The sequence below is a fragment of the Vigna umbellata genome, chromosome 1, assembly GCF_029865625.1.
Source record: "Vigna umbellata cultivar VRB3 chromosome 1, Vumbellata_1.0, whole genome shotgun sequence".
NCBI classification, from domain to species: Eukaryota; Viridiplantae; Streptophyta; class Magnoliopsida; order Fabales; family Fabaceae; genus Vigna; species Vigna umbellata.
Genome location: NC_142165.1, coordinates 18,569,356 through 18,589,707, shown reverse-complemented (window position 1 = coordinate 18,589,707; position 20,352 = coordinate 18,569,356). Strand labels below are relative to the sequence as shown.

General features: G+C 32.1%; 2 protein-coding genes across 4 annotated transcripts; one reads left to right on the top strand and one right to left on the bottom strand.

Annotated features, from left to right (window-relative positions):
* Positions 1–2,894: 2,894 nt before the first annotated feature.
* On the top strand, positions 2,895–4,356 carry LOC124837511 (uncharacterized). 2 transcript variants are annotated; one of them, XM_047312889.2, is made up of 3 exons: positions 2,895–3,432; positions 3,524–3,597; positions 3,788–4,356. In XM_047312889.2, the coding sequence occupies exons 1-3, from the start codon at positions 2,924–2,926 to the stop codon at positions 4,342–4,344; spliced, it is 1,140 nt and encodes a 379-aa protein (XP_047168845.1). In that variant the 5' UTR covers positions 2,895–2,923; the 3' UTR covers positions 4,345–4,356. The 2 variants fall into 2 exon arrangements, with proteins under 2 accessions (XP_047168845.1, XP_047168844.1); XM_047312888.2 differs by having other exon boundaries at positions 2,896–3,432; positions 3,518–3,597.
* A 443-nt stretch (positions 4,357–4,799) lies between these two features.
* Positions 4,800–19,655, bottom strand: PRP40A (pre-mRNA-processing protein 40A). Of its 2 annotated transcripts, XM_047312895.2 has the most exons (28): positions 19,499–19,655; positions 18,570–18,618; positions 17,829–18,164; positions 17,538–17,723; positions 15,701–15,768; positions 15,470–15,539; positions 14,580–14,632; positions 14,427–14,484; positions 13,959–14,323; positions 13,799–13,862; positions 12,480–12,578; positions 12,307–12,375; positions 12,147–12,224; positions 11,892–11,978; positions 11,783–11,817; positions 11,576–11,681; positions 9,443–9,523; positions 9,263–9,355; positions 9,148–9,201; positions 8,952–9,068; positions 8,780–8,878; positions 7,578–7,625; positions 7,394–7,486; positions 6,725–6,832; positions 6,572–6,636; positions 6,356–6,458; positions 5,286–5,582; positions 4,800–5,189 (listed from the first exon to the last, which is right to left on the bottom strand). In XM_047312895.2, exons 2-28 carry the CDS (start codon positions 18,600–18,602, stop codon positions 5,055–5,057), a joined length of 3,000 nt encoding a protein of 999 aa, XP_047168851.2. In that variant the 5' UTR covers positions 18,603–18,618; positions 19,499–19,655; the 3' UTR covers positions 4,800–5,054. The 2 variants fall into 2 exon arrangements, with proteins under 2 accessions (XP_047168851.2, XP_087955326.1); XM_088099200.1 differs by lacking the exons at positions 17,538–17,723; positions 17,829–18,164; positions 18,570–18,618; positions 19,499–19,655 and adding an exon at positions 16,271–16,357.
* Positions 19,656–20,352: the final 697 nt, after the last annotated feature.

Here is a 20,352-nt window from a genome sequence, read left to right as displayed (position 1 = left end):
GAATGGCGTATGGTATTGTTGTAGGGTTTGGTTGTTTACATGATTGCACGCTTCTCAATGACGTAATTGGAAATTGAGTTAGTTGGGTGACTTTGTATTTATTTATTTCAGATGCTCACGGCAACCAAGTTTTGCAAATAATCACATTTTTCTAGTATGTTATGTATGCTTCTTCTATTTTTTTTTTAAAAAAAAAACACAAACAAACAAAAATACTAAATAATTTTCGAAATTTTCAATGTATTAAAATTTTTCATTTTTGTTTTATGTTTTTTAAATAGTTAATGTTTTTTTATATTACTAAATCACAAATTATAATGTGTGGTGATTTTGGTCATTTTCATTATAATAATTTTTAGAAGTCATGTTAAAATAGTTAGACTGGATTTTATTTTTCATCTCTCTTTGGTTTTCAATTTTGTTAAAGTTAAAGAAGCAACAAGCAACCAACCAATTATTCTTGCAAGAAAAAGAGTGGTTATGTTTGTGAGGACCATCGTACTTTTTCAAGCTCAGAGTAGAAAACAAAAATTTCAGACAACATTTATAATGTACAAATTGACCAAAAGACCAACTAACACATGTTTCCATATCAAGTCATGGGAGTGATTTGAAAACACATTATAACAAACAAAAAATTTAAGATTAAATATCTTTCTATTTTTTTAAATTTTGAATTAGTTTGAGTTTTAAACTTTAAAAATAAAAAATAAATAAATAAAGTTGTATAATTTAAATAAATTAAAAACAAATTGGAGATTTTTAAAAGTATTTTAAAATGATATTTGAGCTGTTTGATATATTCTAATTTAAATGTTACGTTGTTAAATTAAAATATTTATATCTATTTATTTTTTAAATTTAAAAATTAAAATATATTAAAAATTTAAAACAGTAAGTTTTAATTTTATATTTAAATTTAAGGATTATAAATATATTTAAACTACACTTTAATCACATATAAAAGTTTATACTGACATATTTTGAATTCAAATTAATATTGTCTCCGCAACTGCTATCACATTAAAAAAAACATAATTTAAATTTATAAATTGTAAATTAGCTTGTACAAAAAAAAATTGTGAATTATAGTTATGTAATTTTTTTTAAATGTAAAAGTTTAGTTTCCTCTTCTTCAACTTATAATGGTCTCACCCAAAAGAAATATTTATCTTGCTTTACTTAAAAAAAAAATAAGGTTAACAGTAAACATTTTTGTATTACTTTTTATATTCAATCCTTATATTTCTTCTTTAAAATTTAATGATTAATAATAATTTTATTTGTAAATGTTTGTATCATTTTCATTAACTGAGGTTATTTCAATTTATAGATGATAACATAAACTTCCATTAAACTTTTTAAAGATTTTTGTAGCATATGATAATTTTATTGAACTCAAATGGATATTAATACACTTGTTTTCTTAAAAAAACAATAAATTAAAGAGTAACATTTGCTTTCGTCATATAAACATTAGACTTTCTCCAAAAAGCGTTCTTCGGATTAGAGGGTACGAATCAATTTGTACGTTACATTAATAAATGAAAATATGGTTTCAATTTTAACAATTCAACGAAAAAAATTGAAATCATTAAATGAAGGAAGATGAATAACCAACAAATTAAATCATAAAACATATTTAATTAAAAATAATTTGAATCGTGAATTCAGGAAAACTCACAAAAAGTTATAAAAGTATAACCATAAGTGCACCAATTAAGATATAAAAAAAATCTAATTATTTTAAGAAAGACTAAAAGTATGATAAGATTAGGTGTTTTCACCATTGTTATATATTAACATATGGATGAAGTCTTGATAATGTAAATAAATATGTTTGAATTACTGAAACGAGTACACTTGAATGTTTAGAGAAAATTGTCAAAGATATCACCAAATTATTTAACAAAATGAAAAATAATTTGAGAAACTATTTAACAAATGAAGTATATAATATTGTACTGTATTTGTTGAAAATATGAATTAACTGTGGCAATTTTTATTATAGTTTACAACTGATGTATCAATTACTTTAATAATTAGAAATCATTGATATGACTTTAAAATATACTTGATAAAAGAGCATATGTATATAAACATTAAAGTTAAGTTTATCCATAATTTCAAGCAAATTCATTGAAACATATTTAGCCATTGGTTATGAGAAAATATAAATTAAATACTTATTATTGTGTAATTTTTATTGTTTTAAATTTATTGTGAACCCAAAATTAATGTAACGATTTTTTTTCTATTTTCAAACGTTAGTGAAATAAATTATACTTTGAGAATTTTTTTAATTATATTATTAATTGAAATTGAAAATAAAGATATATATATAAAAATAATGCTGTAACATGTAAAAAAGTTCAGAATTATATGACAAACTTTAAGAAAGATTACTGATGGAATATATATATATATATATACACAGACACACACACACAAGTTTCATATAATAGTAGATCTTGATCGTAATCTTGAGACAGAACAGGACAAAGAAAACTCACAAGCCAAAACTTTAAGATAAAATGATTTTATATTATTATTTACTTAAAGTTTTAATATATAATAAATGTGTGCAACAAACCACACTCAGAGTGTAATAATTCAAACTTTTGTCATTATTATATGTTAATTTAAAGAATAATGATTTTTTGCACCACTTGCACAACTACATAATTTACTTTAGAGATATTTTGATCCTTAAAAAAGTTAACTTTTGTAATTATAAAAAGAATAAAATTAAAAAATATGATGTAAGTATAAAATATTAGTAAAATTTGTTGGATTAAAAATAATAGTAGCCTAAAATTGGAGTTGAAGAGTTTGAAGAATGGTATATGGTTGGATTAAGATTGTAATTAAGAATTTGTATCCTATCTATCTGTGTGGTAGCAGAGGCTCAGAAGCTTCTTATATGGCTCTGCTCTCTATCCTCATTTTAACTGCAAAATCTTCTACTCCTTCCTTTACACCTCAAATGGCCTCACCAACACTCAAACCACACAAGAGACTAGCAGAGTTTCTCAATGACGAACAAGAACCTTTCATCTTAGAGCTTTACCTTTCAGAAAGAGACTATTCCAACAGGTGGAGCTCCAATGATGGAGATTCAACCAACACTTCGGACAAACCAAAAAAGAAGGGTTTTTTCTATGTTCTAAAAGCCCTGTATAAGAAGCTTTCTTTCCCCAAAGAAACCGAAAGTTTTCTAACCAAAGTTCATGAGTATGACCAGAGAAACAAACATGAAGGTGTCCTTCAACATACCCGGCTCGATCATATTCTTCAGTTTTCGTCAGATACCAGATTTACTATGTTCAGTTCATGCCAAGATATTGGTGAAGAGGGAACCTCCCTGTTCTCACATAAACAGCAGCACTTGTTTTATTCCCGCACTTTATACAACATGGTACCGCAGCAGAGGTAGGACTCAAATTCTTAAATATTTTAGTAACCTCGGTTTCTTACGTTAGAAAAAATTATTAACTGGTTTTGTTGCTCTTACTAGAAACAGAAGGCAGCGGCAGAGATTCATAGAAGGTGGTCATGAATTACTGAGAAAGATTCATGTACCAAGAGCTCCAAATGGTAAGTTGTTTTATTTGGCCTTTTTAAAAACCAGAATTTACGTGACTCCTAACAGAATTTAATTAACTCTTTTCCGGAGATAATGTGTCAAGATTAGTCAGAATGGTAGCTTATGTTGGTGTTATATTATAGAATGGTTTTATAAGATTGTACGAATGAGATAAGATTATTAAATGTGGTGATGGAACAGTGATTGAGGATATTAGGAGAATGCAACAGAGAATACAGAGTAGTGGTGATATTCTTCTGCCAAAGAAAATCAGAGGGAAGTCGTTGTTATCAGCAGCTGGTAGGTGGGGTGGTCTAGTTGAGGAGACAAAGAAGAAAGGGAACTGTGCAAGTACTAGGGTTGTTCTTCGTGGGACTGATGATGTTTCTGAGAAATTGAAATCTAAAAGGGTGTTGCGTAGGATAAAGAAGATGCTGCTTGATTGCGTGAAAGATATTGCCATAACCCTTCCAGCAGAAGACGACAGAAAGAGAGGTTACAGACAATTTATGGGGCCTCTACAGATTGGAAAGCTCCTTCGTCAGAGAACAAACAAATGGGACCAACAAGCTGTAGCTGTAGGTGGAGCAAACCTTACTTACTTATTGACTTTGGATTACTTGAATTCAATCGTGGAATGGAAAAAGTTCGAACCCCACGTCAAGGACATCAGCATTGAGATCACCGATTCAATTTTAGATAACATTCTCAATGAAATTGTAATAGAAATTACTGCAACTTCGACACCAAATACGTAACGTTTCTTCAAATGTCTTGCACCTGACACATTCAAAACTCCTTCTGAATTCGGTTTTTGATCATAACTCGGCTAATTTCCTATTTGACAACCGGAATAGTAATATTGCATGATATTTTCTACCTATTATCACTTGGTTTTTTCCTTTTTAAAAATACGTTTTATCACAACTTGGCATCAATGCTGAAATGTGTGTTAAAACCAAAATCTATACGAATCGAAAAATGTTTTGAAAAGTAACCAAGCTTTATTTATAATCGAATTCGGGATTAACAGCCTCAGTTCACGTCAGTAGACAAGTTAAATATTTGCATTATAAACATACCACATTTGATGTCTGCAGATTTTAATTGTTGTGGTAAAAAAGACTTCATATACGCAAGCTCTTAACAGAAGACAATTAAATCTATAGGATCTCTAACGATTCAACATTTATTCACAAATCATCTGCAGACATTGAGCATACAAACTAAAGTTTATGATACATTTAATTTAAATTTAAATTTGCATTTGCAGTAGTACTCAGTAGTCTTGGTACAAATTCCGCGGCTATAAAATTGTCGAAACTATAACGAGGACTAAAAGATCTCTTTACAATCGAGGATTCTAAATTCATACATGGTGAAGATTTTGACAGAGAAATTGAATATTCTTTAAAGATGGAGGTGAAGTTTTCCATCTCATAACTGCGAAAGGGTTAGGAAAGAACAATTAGTTTTCAACATCGTCGCCGAGCTCTCCGTCTTCAAGTTCCTCATGACCCCCAGATTTCCTAGATACATCCCAGTGCTCCCTCTTGTGTCGTCTGTGCCGGTTTTCATTGTCTGATTCAGGAGAGTTTGCATGCTGCAAGAATATGCTCACACATTTCAGATGCCTATTCCTGAAGCGTAAAACATAAATGAAGATTTAACTCAATAGAAATTGAAAATCAGTTCATACCTTCCTTGACTTCTTGCGTTCACTGCCATGCCTTCGTGATTTTTTAGATTCTTCCTTATCTTCCTTTTCCGAATCCACGTCATCTATACTGCTCTGGTGCCTTTTCCGATGCTTCCTTTCCTTCTCCTTTTCTTTTTTCTTCTCCTCTTTGTAACCATGGACGTCAGCCATGTCTTGATCACTATCTGTTTCATCCTTCCTATGGCGTTCCTTTGACTTATCCTTTTCTCGTTCTCTATCTTTTTCTTTTTTCTCCTTCTCCTTCCGTTTCTCCTCCCTTTCTTTCTCCTTTTTGAACTGCAACAATTATTTATAATGTTAAATATCATTCCAATATAAACACTAAATTACAAACAATAATGAATATCAATGCAGTTTCCCGCCAAGCTCGATTTGTTATAAGGTGCAAGGAAATACAAAAGCTTCACAAAAAGATATTCACACCATTGTAGAAAACCGCAATATTATTATGAGTAGAAAATTGGTAAAGAAAAACCAAGGGCAATCCAAGAACAAAGGTGTAAAAGAAATAAAAAACAGTTTTCTTTCGTTGATTGATTTTCACCTTCAGGACCGCACACGTCCACTATTAAAAGTGGATATACGATTCAATATCTCATCTAAAATCAAATTGCAAATATCAGGGCAATTTCAATGACAAAACAAGACCATTCCAATACAATAAAAACTTGAAAGGTGAAGCTTATGATAGCAGATTGTCTTGGAAAATAGTACAGATGCTACTATGATGGAACCTACTGAAAATACAAATCTAAAGATCTGTAATTAGAATAATAATTTAAGATTTTAGGAACTTTTGTACTGTTTGAAATACTGGGGATATTTAGATGAAGATAAGGATATTATTCTTATAAATTTATATTTAAGATGTTACCAGTTTGAATTTAAGATTAGGATGAAGCTAACATATGAATGCTTTGTTAAAGCTCTACAGTGCCCATGAGTAAAAGTTAACAAGCTCCATCACACAATACTACACTTTATTTAAAAGTATATTTTCCACATAAAAAATAACAAAACGAAAACCTGAGACAAATAAAATCATGCACCTTCTCCTCTTCACGCTTACGTTCCTTCTCTTTTGCTTTTTCCTTTAAGTATGTGATGTATTCCTCAAAAATTTCTCTACTATAGCTTTCGTCCCCAATTGACCTATGGATAAGAACAGGATGGTAAAACATCAAACAAAATGCCGTTCATCGTGGACACACTACTGTACTAGGAACAATTTCTAGGGGTACATGAAACAAAAAAACTAAACACACCTGTACTCTTGAGTCTCCTCAAAAAGTGACTTGCAATCCTCCCATTTTGAGGAAGTAGTAATATCCTTAAAAAGTAAAATATAATGCTTACTATTAATTTATCCAGTCAAACAATGTAAAACATAAATCAGCACTGGTAGAATCTTAGTTTACCTTGAATGTGTATAACAGATTAGTAAAGTCATCAGCAAGGCGTTGGCGCTTCTTGACTTCTTTCTCCTCCTTCTCTTTAGCTCTATCTAACAACTCCTCAAATATAAGCTACAAAAGAGAAGCAAATTGCCTAATTCTGATAATCCATGTTGCAAAGGCATAAACAACATCAAACATCTGGTTAACAGCAAACTATTAATAGAGATTTTTTCCAGCATGAACAAGGGGCCCCACGCTATTGAAGATAATCATAAGCATCATAACTAGATGCATATCACAATTGATAGAATGAGAAAATAAATTTTAAATTGAATTTACAAGCTCAAAACCTATAACTAAAGATTTTACATTTCACAATAAATTTAATTCCATATCACTAACCTGCAAAAAAGAGCCTCAAAATTAACCAAAAGGTGGTGAAACTACCGCAACAAAAACTCAGCCATCATAGATATATAAAATTGAGCTTAAAAAATTGTCTTTCAATTTTCTATAACAGCTAAAGTTAATAAGAACGTCAAAAGCAAATAATGAGGTCCTGATATTGCCTTACACTGTAATAACAGGTATTGTTACTTATTTGGATAACTACTGACTCCCACGCATCACATAATTTATATTTTCAAAGCAAGAAATAAAATCAAATGAAAGATTACAATTGAAATCAACCTTTAAATTGATGTCAGATATTGTTTGGCATGCAGCATCTTCCAACACAGAAGCCTTAAACTCCTCAAATACTGATGTAGTCACCACAATGATCTATTTGAATGAGACAGAAAACTTGGGTAAGCATGGTTTGTCATCAAACAGGTTACACATAAAACGTAATGAAGATCTTTGTGATGCCTACCTTGCCTGACTTAATTGTATCTTTTATGAGTGTCTTGTCTTCATGATACTGTATAAAAATAATGTCAAAAATAGATAATTCAGAAATCACTTTCTCCAAACAAAGAACGCGAAGAGTTACTATAATACTCTAGGTTGACAACTAGGAATTACTAAATAGATATCATAATACTAACAATTTAGTACTTCGTTACTTAAATTCATGTCATCCCAGAAATCTTCAATAATGACACTAAATTTAAAATTTATAAGTGCTCTTAGCTCCTTGAATTTATTTTAAATTACTTTAAGTCAGCAAAAAATACTCTAAATACAAATGGAGAAAATTTACTTTCTTTCTATTGCCTTGCTGCAATACTCGGAATTAATCAACTAAACATGGTAGGATTTAGTCAAAATGGAATTTCACCCGAGATATTGCCTATTGAATGATTGACTAAAATAACAATAATCCAACAGCACAACCTAACAATACCCTTCTAGTTTCCAAAATCAAAACCAGATGCGTAAGCAGGTTATTCCCAACCTACAAACTTGCTCAACTCAACCCAATTACATCTTGAGGATTGGATTATGTCATTAAGTTGGTTTGGTTTCATTTAGTGCGTCCAATTTGATTTGGGTAATGGGTTTATAAGTTTCAAAATCCACTGAACTCAACCAAATTACATAATAAATGTTATTTATCTAATAATTTTGCTACAGAGTAAATAATTATATAGTTGATCAAATGAAATATTGTTTTATGACTATTAAGACTAAATTTTCATATCACAAATGTTAAGAGTAAATATTTTATTCCTTACATCCTTTCTTAGGACCACTTTTAATGAGTTGTAAATAGATTTATGATTATTGTTTTGAAATCTTGGTATTTTAAGAATTATAGTTAATATTTATGTTTTAAGTATTCCATACCTTACAAAGATTAAAAGGGTTAAAAGTATTGATTCTGAGGTTTTTCTTTTCGTTAAAAGTTATAGAAGTGGTCATACTTTTTTAATTATTTAACCAAAATATATTCGGATTGGGTTGCTAACTAAAAAGACAAACTCAACCCAACCCAACTCAATAAAATTTAATTAGGTTGGGTTAAAAACTAGACTAAAATCAACACAACCCAGACCACCTAAACCTTTATGCACATCAATAACAAATGCATCATCAACATTTAAAAGAAATTACTAGAACAAATTTGATAACCTGTTTCTCAAGATCCTCTGCAACATCCTCAAACAAATCTTTTGGGGTGGAACCCAGTGTATTTGATGCAACAGCTTGATATTGAGGTAAATCCCTGACCTACATAAAGAGGAAAATATACCTTATTTTTCTTTCCATGTTATTCCATCTTCCATTGTAACAATTCATTTACCTTCAAGCAATATTCTCGCCATTGAGTTTTAGCAGTAAGAAATCCAGTAGCAACATGTTCTTCAAGCAACTTGCGAAATGCATCACGGTTTTTCCTTTCACCCCGACGGACTCGGTCCTATATCACAATCATAAGCACACATACATACAAACATATTGACTAAATCATAACCACTAATCATACACTTAGGCTATACCTTCTGTATTCTTCTTTGTTCCTCTTCTTCTTTCTCCAAGTCCCGAATATAGTCCTGCCAAAGTCAATCTCAGTTCATAGATCCATCATAGATGACCAACTAAAAGACAATATACCTGAAAAACTAGCAAGCGATCAATTTTTTCAAGTCGCAAGTATCTATCATCATCCTCTAACCGATCTTGGATTTTACGCCAATGACTATTCACCTAAAATGAAATACAAATAGTAAGGAAATGGTTCAAGGACATAGCAACCAAAACAACCAAAATGAACTTCATATTTAAAAAGTGCACCTTCACATAATCACATGACTCCAGAAATTTTCTATATTCTGCTATATTCCGCCGGTGTTCCTCCGCCGCATTTTCCTTCTCCTTAATTTTTCACAGTATATATAACATTAAGAATGTCATAAAATAAAATTTGAAATACACCTATGCAAATTTTAGCGTTTCAATTTTAAAGAGCAACTTGAATTAAAATTGGGAGTTGACTCGCCACCATCTCATTGCTATATTTTATTCTTAAACAAGAATTCACTCTCCCCAGTTGCCTGCTGTACACTCTTCGGAACAAATAGAAACAGTATTCCAGAATAAGCAAACCACTTGTCAACATTATAAGCATCCACCCCTCACTTACAGCAATAGACAGGTACCCGCCCCAGATTTCAAAACAATAAACAGTAGCAGACTCATCAACCTCCCCATCTGTTCATAGTTCCAATTAACAAAATGAGACTAGAAAGAGGTTCTATGATTCTTTCCTTGCTCTTAATTCACACTTAGGGCATAAGGAATTTGGATCTTATGTTAGTGCTAGCAACAACTTTACAACATCAAACTCCTGAGAGAATGGTGACAATCAAACACTCAGCATGCAATTTGGACTCCCAAGACTTTAAGGAGATTACATGCTGGATAACATCAGAGCAATAGCCTTTTTGCCATTTTGTTTTTAGTTCTTACTTATTTCGGGAATGAGCTTGGACTTCAGTGCAGCAATGTGCCTAATCACTGAGGTTTTCAAATTATTCTAGTTATTACGAATGTGGCTTATATAATTTTAAATCGAAATGTAGTTGATAAAACTATTTTCAGTCATTGGGTCGCTGTTTGCTTGATGTAATAGAAATGCTCGGACATTAAATTCTAGCATAAATATTAAGTGCTCTATTTCTTTTTAATGTTATCAAAGAATGTTATGCTTTTGTAACATATAACTAACTTTTCAGTAGTCAACAATGTACTTGAAAACCATATTAGTATCTTGACCCTTCAACACAGAATTATAATCTCCATCGAAGAAAACAACCAAGCCTATGACAACAACATTCCACATCAAAAATAGCTATCATTTTTCCTATCATGAAATTTAGGACATAGGGAAGATGTAGTTTTGGGAATGGAAAGGGGTTAGAGTTTAGTGATTGAGGTATGAGAAATTGAACTAAATAAAGTTTTAAAAGGAACAGGATAGGCACCTTGAATAGTTTAAAGCTCAATTTATGTAATAACTGCATTCCCTCTGTTTCTTGAATCCATGTTCAACAGCGGAGAACTAACGAGTGAATTTCAGTTCTGATTATAAGTCTCTACAATCCATTTGTTCACTTCATTCTATTTTTAGTTTCTTCTCACATGAATTACACAGAGTGGTTCTTTAATCATAATTTTAATTACAATAATGATACATATCTAATATACTTGTCCTCCATGCCATGTAACACACAAGAAAATAAAGCAACCATAAACTGCATACAAAGTCATGGTTCCTGACAAAAGACGGTCAAATAAAAACCTACAACGCACTAAAAAACATGTGAACAACTTACAAAACCACAAGTCCCCTTAAATTGCATTCAAATCATAATTTTAATTACAATAATGATACATATCTAATATACTTGTCCTCCATGCCATGTAATAAAATAAAGCAACCATAAACTGCATACAAAGTCAAAGTTCCTGACAAAAGGCGGTGAAATAAAAACCTACAGCACACTGAAAAACATGTGAACAAATTACAAAACCACAAGTCCCCTTAAATTGTGTTTAAAACCAAAAAAATGGCTTTGGAATAAGATGGAAAGATGCAAGCTTGATCGATGCTAAACTAAGCTAAGCTTTTCAATGTATTTACTAAAGCCAATAATACAATTCAAATTATTCCCTACATTATGAAATAGAAACACAAACCAAAATTTTAAGTGCTATGATGTGACCAAATGACAATAAAATCCACTTAGCTACCACAAGGTCCACTACCCACCAAATAAAACAATTTTTTCCTCAAATGTACATGTAAAAAAAATTCACAACTCATAAGAAAAAATTGTATGCAGCTTTCTTGGGCACAAGATCTACATTTAAATGGTGTGTCATGACCTCAAAGGTTCACGAAGAAGAAAAATGTAACATTCTCACCTTCCTCTCAAGTTCCACCATGTAGCTTTCAAATAAATCTTCTCGGTCTCTTGGTCTTTCAACAGCATTATATCGTTCATCATTTTCAAACATACTAATGGCTTTGCTGATTACAGTAAATAATTAATTAGAAAATTTAAGTTGGACTATTTCAACGTAAGGAGACCAACTAAAAACAAATTGTTACCCAAACATGCAGAAACATACCTCCATCTCATGGAGGATGTAAGTTCCTTGCACTCCTGAAAGGATAATATGCAGAGTTAAGTAGTTAACTAATAAAGAACTAATTAATCAGGTATTATATTCAACATACTTCCAACATCTTTGTGAATTCTTCACGGGCTCTTTTCTGCTTCATCCGTCTCTCTTCAGCCTCAAGCTTCTTCCTTTGGCCCAAATACTGAAGAAAGATTAAATTGATTCAATGTTACAAAGCCAGACAGAACCATTACAAAATCATTGAAAATGATAGCAACTATGTCGAGCAACTGAATTGCTTGATTGATGCAAACTTAAACATCAACTTCAAGATAGTTCATAGAATTTGCTTGTGAGGCTTGCTTCTCACCTCATTAAAGGCTTGTTTTCGCTCACCAAGTGTTTTCAGGGCATTATATCTTTTGTCATTGATGATTTCTCTCATTGCCTGAATTACAATTAAAAACTAAAAATTAGCATTTGCATCACAGTCAAAAAAAAAGTGGAAAAATGAAAGGAAGACCATCTACCTGTTCCCAGGTCCAATCAGACTGAACATTCACAGATTCCAGCAGTGCTTTAAATGCATTTTTTGCTTCCTAAAAGAGTAAATAAATTATGTCGCATTATATATAAGGATAGAAAAAAAAAAGATCTCTTTAAAGATTATTAATAAAAGAATTTGCATTATATGAATTCTTACCAACTTATTTGCGTATACCAAGGTTTCATCATCAATGGTTTTCTCCTCAGATGAAATCACATTATTTTTCCCAACCTCAGCCAATGCTTTTTTAGCTTCCTGCAAGAGTTGCAAGAAAAAAATCAGTAGACTAAATACAGATTCTTAATTGGACAACAAATGAATGAGATTGTCTCCCACGAGCTTTCTATTATCAATGATGATCAATGTTAAACTGCAGCAATGGCAGAAAACTGATTGGCCACAATTTCACTGCAGTTACTTAACAACTTTCAAATAGTGGGCAATGGCAGTCACCATACCATTAGCAGTCATGGAGGTTGTAGTTTTCATTCTTAAAACCGAAACAGAAATTTTTGGGTTTCCTGTTTGTGAAAACTTACAAAGAGACATTGGTTTTGTAAACAGTTTTCAAACATTACTCTCGTCAAACAATATTTTTGGTTTTCAAAAACATCAAATATTTTCCGGATATAGGAAGGAAACAGACCATGGAAAACACAAAAACTTCCATCACACTCATTGTAAAATTTAAGAGACTGGACTATGTTTGATTTCTATTTTCAAAAACTGTTTTCAGTATTTAGTGCCAAGAAAACAGGCAGGCCCACCATGCCTGTATTTCACCACCACGTGCAGCAGCACTCTAGACGAGGCACACCCTAGAGCTAAGACCACAAAATGGGAGAATGAAAAAACATCTATCGGGTGTTTATGCTGTTTTGGTTTTGAAAACAATTTTCAAATGTAATAAAATTTTCATGACAAATTAATTACAGAGTAGCATAAACTTAATTCATACAAAAAGGAAGAGTAGAAAAGTATGGAAACTATCACAAGCCAACATAAACAATTATGTTGCAAATTAAGTAAAGGCTGAATTTTTAGGTTCCACAAAGATAGTCAATTATGGAGGCATTTATATAGTTTTTGATTTAATAAATACTAATATCTTGTAAATAAAAATAATAATAAATAAATAAATATTAATAATGAATTATAAATAAAAAAAATATCACCAAAGAATGAATAAGAATAAGTAAAGAATATTAATAAAAATATAATTTTCAAAATTAAATATTCTAAAAATCCGCTTATTTTTATTTTTTACTTTTCTTCAATATAGAAATCTCTATGTCCATTCTCTTTCACCTGTTTCCTTCCTTACTACCAAACAACATCTATTTTCACTCTTTTTGTACTCTCTTTCTTACTTTCTTTTCACTTCCAGTTCATTTCTTCAATCTAGCAAACAGAGCATAAGAATATGTGCATGTTAATTAATGATAAAAACAAGCCCCATCAATTACAATAATTACCTCAATATTTTGAGGAGAAGATCCATTTGCAGAAGCAAAATCTTGAGATGCTTGATTTTCGACACTGCAGAAAATTTTCAATACACAAGTCATTATTGGAAAACTACAACTAAACCACACACGAGGGAAAAAAATGAACATGCAGAACAGAGGTCTATACATGGGTGGCATTTTGGATAGTTGAGGTGAGTTCTCAGGTAGTCCTGAGCTTCCTGTAACTACTACAGGCACAGCACTTGTTGTTCCCGCACTGCTTGGTTCAACACCTGTGGTGCTTGAGGTAACTGCAGCGTGTGAAACAGAGGTCCCTAATAATCCAGAAACCAACTGCTGAGAATCGGTTGATGCAATTGGAATGACAGAAGATGGGCTGGAAGCAGGCCCATTTGATGTCAAAGAAGGGTTCAAGCTAGCTGCATTAGCTGCTGTTGATGTTGCAATTGATGAGACAACAACATTGGGTGTATCACTTGTTTCTGACTGCATTCCCTGGTTTGCAGCTTTTTGTGCCTGCTCCCGAGCCAACTGAAAGAAAATATTTCAATTTGAGATGAGAAAAATAAAAAAGTTGAAGTGAAGAAAATTAAAAAGAAATACAAATATAAGCATGTAATCATTACTAACAAACCTGAAGTTCCTCTGGTATTGACCACGTTGATTGTTGAGTAACCTTATTGTAATAATACCTGAAAGAAGTCAAAGCCAAAATATAAATCATTACATATTAATGACAAAGAAAGACGCATAAAAAAGATGTCAAACAATAGGAGAGAAAACACACTTTTTTCCATCTGAAGAAGTGAATTCTTTCCAAACAGTCGATGCATCAGCTCTCTGTCACATCCAGCAGAATTAGTGGGATTTGAAAATGCTAAAATTATACCACCCAAGAAAGATCAGGTATCAAGGTTATGATAATTAACCACATGCAGTGACAAGAAACAATAGGTGGAAACTAAACAAATAAAGGAAAGAAAACATCCCTGAAAATTGTTAAGTGATATTATTGCCACAACTAACAAATTACAATAAATAATACAATAAAGCAGAAGTTGCACATTCCTATACACAAATATGTAAGCAGACCCCAGTGCAATGCAGAAGCCACCACAAGATTGTAAAAAGTGAAGCGGGCAAAGAAAAGGAAAGCATAAAGCTTGTATCTCTTCTTGTGTGTGTGTGTGTGTGTGTATGTAAGAACAGAAAATAAACATGCAAAAGATACAATTGATAAAAGACACCACAAAGAAAACCCTACAAAATTACTGGAGGAATGGGATGGGAAGGGTCCGGTCAACCAACAAGTAATGGTATTGCAGAACCACATCTATACAACAATCTCACATTTTATGTTTTAAGAAAAAATAAGATTGTAAATAGCAAACTGTTGCCTGCCTTGAGAAAGTGCTAACCCGCCTTCATAGTGACCATATAGAGCAGTTGTTAAAATTTCTCCTGACTTGCCATGACATCTACAAATCAGTGGAAGCACATGCACATAAAAGGATATTCGCACCATAAACCTTCTATGATCATTGAAAACATTGTATAAATGACCAACATCCATATAAGATACCAGTTTGATTGACCACATTACACTTTCAAAGCATGTTCCACAGTAATAAAAAGTGACATTCACAAGAACATCGACAAATTATTAAAACCACTCACCTCAATAGGTGACATCAATTCCAAAGGTTTCTCCCAACTTGATTGCCTTGTCCTCTTGTTGTAGTAATATCTGGTTAATTTGAGAAAACAATAACTTCTAATTATGATTCTAAAAATTGTAAATCAAAAAAACACAAGACAAATAGATTATTTCCAAAAATAGTTAATGACAAATATACAAGATATTTAGTTTTTGCTAGCAAAGTAGAACATGATTATGTTCACCAATACCTTCTCCCATCTGCAGAAGTGTGCTCTTGCCAATCAGATAAGGATTGCTGGTTAGTAGCATTACTTACCTAAAATTGATCAGAATAAAACACTGAGAATTGCAATAATAAGCTCAAATTTCTCAGAAATCATAATATAACAAATAATATTTTATTTATAGAGAAGAAATGTAATTCATTGTATCACATTTAATATAAGGCATCATCACTATTCTTTTACAACATATTCCATGATGGATACCTAGACCCAGAGACAGAAGAAAATGAAAGGCAAGCGAGAATACAAGTTCAACCAGACCACTGATTTGGAGAATTTACACCAGGTATGAACAAAGAGCAATAACTGCCATGAGACAGTTATTGTTAGGAGTACGGCAGTCAACATGACGATGATTCTCAGAACATAGAGTGCAATAACTGCTATAAGGAAGTTATTGCTATGAGTAAGTCAATTTTTGTATGATAATTTTTAGAATGTAAAGAGTAGAGTACAATAACTGCTATAAGACAGTTATTGTTAGGGAATATGGCAGTTTGTACAGTACAATAGAGTTAGGAAACAGGGAGATACTTTGTGCATGCAGCATTCTGATGTTTCAGGCAGAAAGTCTGCGCTCCAGTACGACATGATGTAGCCTGTAGGAGCTTTATGCTCTGGATGAACCTTGGTTCAGTATTTACTAAATAAAATAAAATATAAAATAAGTGTTACAATTGTGGGATTTTGTCATAATACCAAATTTATGTAATGTGACATAATAAATTTCCTCATGTGCCTGTTTACTAATTACCAATAGCATATAATTCATGCAGCTGTATTTGGACAATCCAAAATCCAGAGGCATGCAATATAAGGATCACATCTCGCAGATTTGCTTAACCTCCATAAAATTAAGGAACATACAGAGATAATGAACTGAATAAAAATATTCCTAATTCTTTCTTTAAAATTCGGACTAACACACATTGTATGGAAGCAAATAGCAGTCATCCATTTGGAACACACATGAATCATTGCATTGGTGCAGGGTGGCTTTGCTATTGCAGCAGATGTGACTATGTTTTGTGGAAAAATTCTGGTGGCTACACAAGCAAGTAGCCACAGTTTCAACTTCTGGGTTAAACCCTTTTCCATGACTCAGCGGATGAATCCGCCTGTTTTAAAGTTTTGTTTTACTTTTCTCTTAAAAGATTTTGTTTTCAATTTTGGGTTTATAAATTTTGTGCCGCCATTCAGGCTTTTGTCCCCCACAATAACTTCCCTTTTTTTATATGAACATTCAGCCATTACCTGTTCCTCTTTTTAGCTTCCCACTTCTCTCAATTACCTTTCTTCTCCAATTCCTTTTTGTCAGATATTTTCAAAACTATGTTCTTAATCTCTCCCACACCTCTTATTTATTAATTTACTAATTAATTTTGCATATTTTTCTCTTTTACAGCCTTTATATATGTATGATATAAAACTATAAATTTTGTGCATGGTTTTCAAGACTTCACAACAGCAACCATCCCACTAGCGTTTTGGTGGTGGCCTCTCTACACTGGTGTAGGATTAACAATGTATAGCACACACCTACAAGGGGAAACATAGTACAACACTGACAATGGAAAAATTACCATCAAATGGGAAACAGTTGATGCCATAGTCATGTAAATAACAACTACAATATAAAAAGCGTAAGAAAAGGGAACCCCAACATTGGAATTCCAACAAACTGTCATATATAAGTAAAGCTTGTATAAACAAAAGCATTTGAACTCTGGTGGAAATTTCTATATAATGAACACAAAGTTAGTACTAGGCATTGAAAAATAAGTATTAATAAAACACTTACCGCGTCAGTCAATGTAGCTCCAGATGATTGCAACCCAGCCGGCTGAACAGATGTAGAAGGTGCAACACTCTGAGATGCAGATGACGGCCAAGGTTGACCACCAGGAGGAGCAAGCATTTGAGGTGGATGCTGGTATTGAGCCAATGCATTTGCATTATCATGCTGCTGACCATATGATGGTGTGAACTGAAAGGTACAATGATGTTAGAGTGTAGAAGGTACTAAGTAACTCAGGAGAAACCTAGCAATCAACTATAACAATAAAGCTTTAAAAAGTAAGGCAGCACATACAGAATATGAAGAATGAGGAGGTGCTCCAGAAACAGGTAAGCCAGGCATATGATTACTTAAAGGGGGAACAGTTTGCGAATGAGGTGGGATAGATGACATTGGTCTGTTTGTCTGAACATATGGCATGGGTATAGGTTGTGATGAAGGAGCAAGATGACCAGGCTGCATTGGTCTTGGAGTCAATTGCTGCATTTGTTGAGAATATTGCAACTGTTGACCTTGAATGACAGGCATTCCCACATTTGAAGAAGGAATAGCATGTCCTGCAGGTCCAAATTGTTGTGAATTCATAGGAACAAATTGTTGCCCTTGCTGAGCTTGAATGACTGGCCGAAACTGCAGACGAAAGACACAAGAGTGATGGAAAAATTATGATAGATTCTTATTTTGAGATCAAGAAATTGTAGTTAATATCATGAAGAATACAATAAAATCTGCAAAAATAAGGATGAACCAAAACTTTGGGAACCCAACCATCAGACACACTGGGAGAGAGAGTTGAAGAAAAAATTGAAAATTAAAAAGCATCATTTTCCACAAAAGTGAAGACAGCATGAACCCCAACAGAGAAAACACAAAAAAAATAAGTCAGACATTAAGACTCGAGCTATTGCTTGTATCACCATTTGACATTCCCATAATCCAAGCAAGTACGTCACTAGACACAATCACCACAAGTTAACAAACAAATATTTCATCGTAACAAGATTCATGGTAGGTATTGAGAGAGAAATACACTACCTGCATGCTAGAGGGCTGAGAATTATTGGCCATTTAACACAAACAGTCCCTGCAAAGAAGAAATGGAAGCATCAATCAGCAAAAAAGAAATTGCATCTTGAAGGCTTATTACATTGCTAAATTATAATGTCTTTGTGATACATGGTAATAAAACCTTGTAGAAAACATGAATACTTTCCCAACAACGTAGCATTTGACAGAGTTATACCTTTGCTTCCTAGTTCTATTAAAGGCTAACGGTCATCAAGAAAAGCTTGCATTCTAACTGTTATTATGCCATGTCAGGAAAAAAAAAAGAACGATAGAAGGCAGCCATTAGAGAAAGAAAAATTAAATTATTCATATTTTTGGGCACATTTTATCCTTTTAACCTCTACTCAGTAACTGTGCACTCTCCAGTTTCAGTTTCCATTTCGAGCATAGTGCTATGCTATAAACCAAAAGCCCTTATTTTCCTAATCGTATGAGAAAAATATGCAAACAGAGAGGCTCAACGAGATGGTTTGCAAGTAAAAATAATGACAGAAAAAAAAAATAACACATGTGGAATCGCTGCTCGTGTATATCTTTCCTCATGCAAAAATCATCTCGAACTCTAAACTGACACTGGAATTTCAAAAAACGAAACGAACTGTCGAATGTTACAATGTCCCTGAACACTTCGCACAGATCAATCACGCTAGGCAAATAGTTTTGTATCTTCAATCCTATTATAGCCCAATCGATGACAGCCAATAATATCATTCATCCAAAGGAAATAATATCAGAAATCTTCAATTCTATCAAAGTCTAACAGAAGAAAACGACGAATATCGTTCTGCGGCGAAACTTATCAAGATTCATTGCACCTGGATAGATCGCTCTTGCGAGCAAACACAAAATTCAAAAATACGACGAAAATGGAGCGCGAATAGGGATGAAAAACTTACAGCGGTTGCAGACACGAATTAAAGTTCGAAGCTATTCGTCTGGCTAACTTTGCAGAGATTTTGTTGTCGTTCCGAATCGAAACCCTGTGAATTAGGGTTTATGAGAAATTGCAAAGACTCAGCAACATAACTGGCAAAAACCACAGTAAGAGTAAACGATGGAGAATGTAATAAAAATAAATAAAGACTAAGTTATAGGTTTATTTTTATATGTGTTAATTTATATTCAGTTTGGGATATATAGTCAAAAACTCTCTTAATACAGTCTTTTTAATAATTATAGTCTTTTTAATACAACTTATTTTATTATTTTTTCTTTTATATTTTGTAATTGGTTTTTTAAATTTTATAATAAAAACTACATATAATAAAAAAATTATAATTATTTTTAAGGGCATATTTTATATAAAATTTTAAAAATATATATATATTTAATAATTATAATAAAAATTATTTTAGTAATTATGATAAAAAATAATTTCTTTTATTTGATGTTATCATAATGAAAAGGTTAAGACAATCTTATGCACATGTATTTCATTAGTATTTATAAAAAGAATTATTATTTAATTGTTAAAGTGTGTTTAATAGATCCGTGATATAAGTAAAAGTAAACTTCAAAATCACATCTCATGTGATCTCTATTTTTGCTACGTTTTTTAAGTTGTTATTCTTAATTTTGTTAAAGAAAAATATCCTTGTAATTATTTCACTCTAATGGAAGTGGATTAAAAATAGGTATGCATAAAGAAAAAAAAAGATTATTTTCATATTAGAAGAGTGAGGTGTTTTTTTATTTGACTATGGAGAGAATGTGATTTTGCAAACAATGGGAATAACTCCCAATTTTAAAA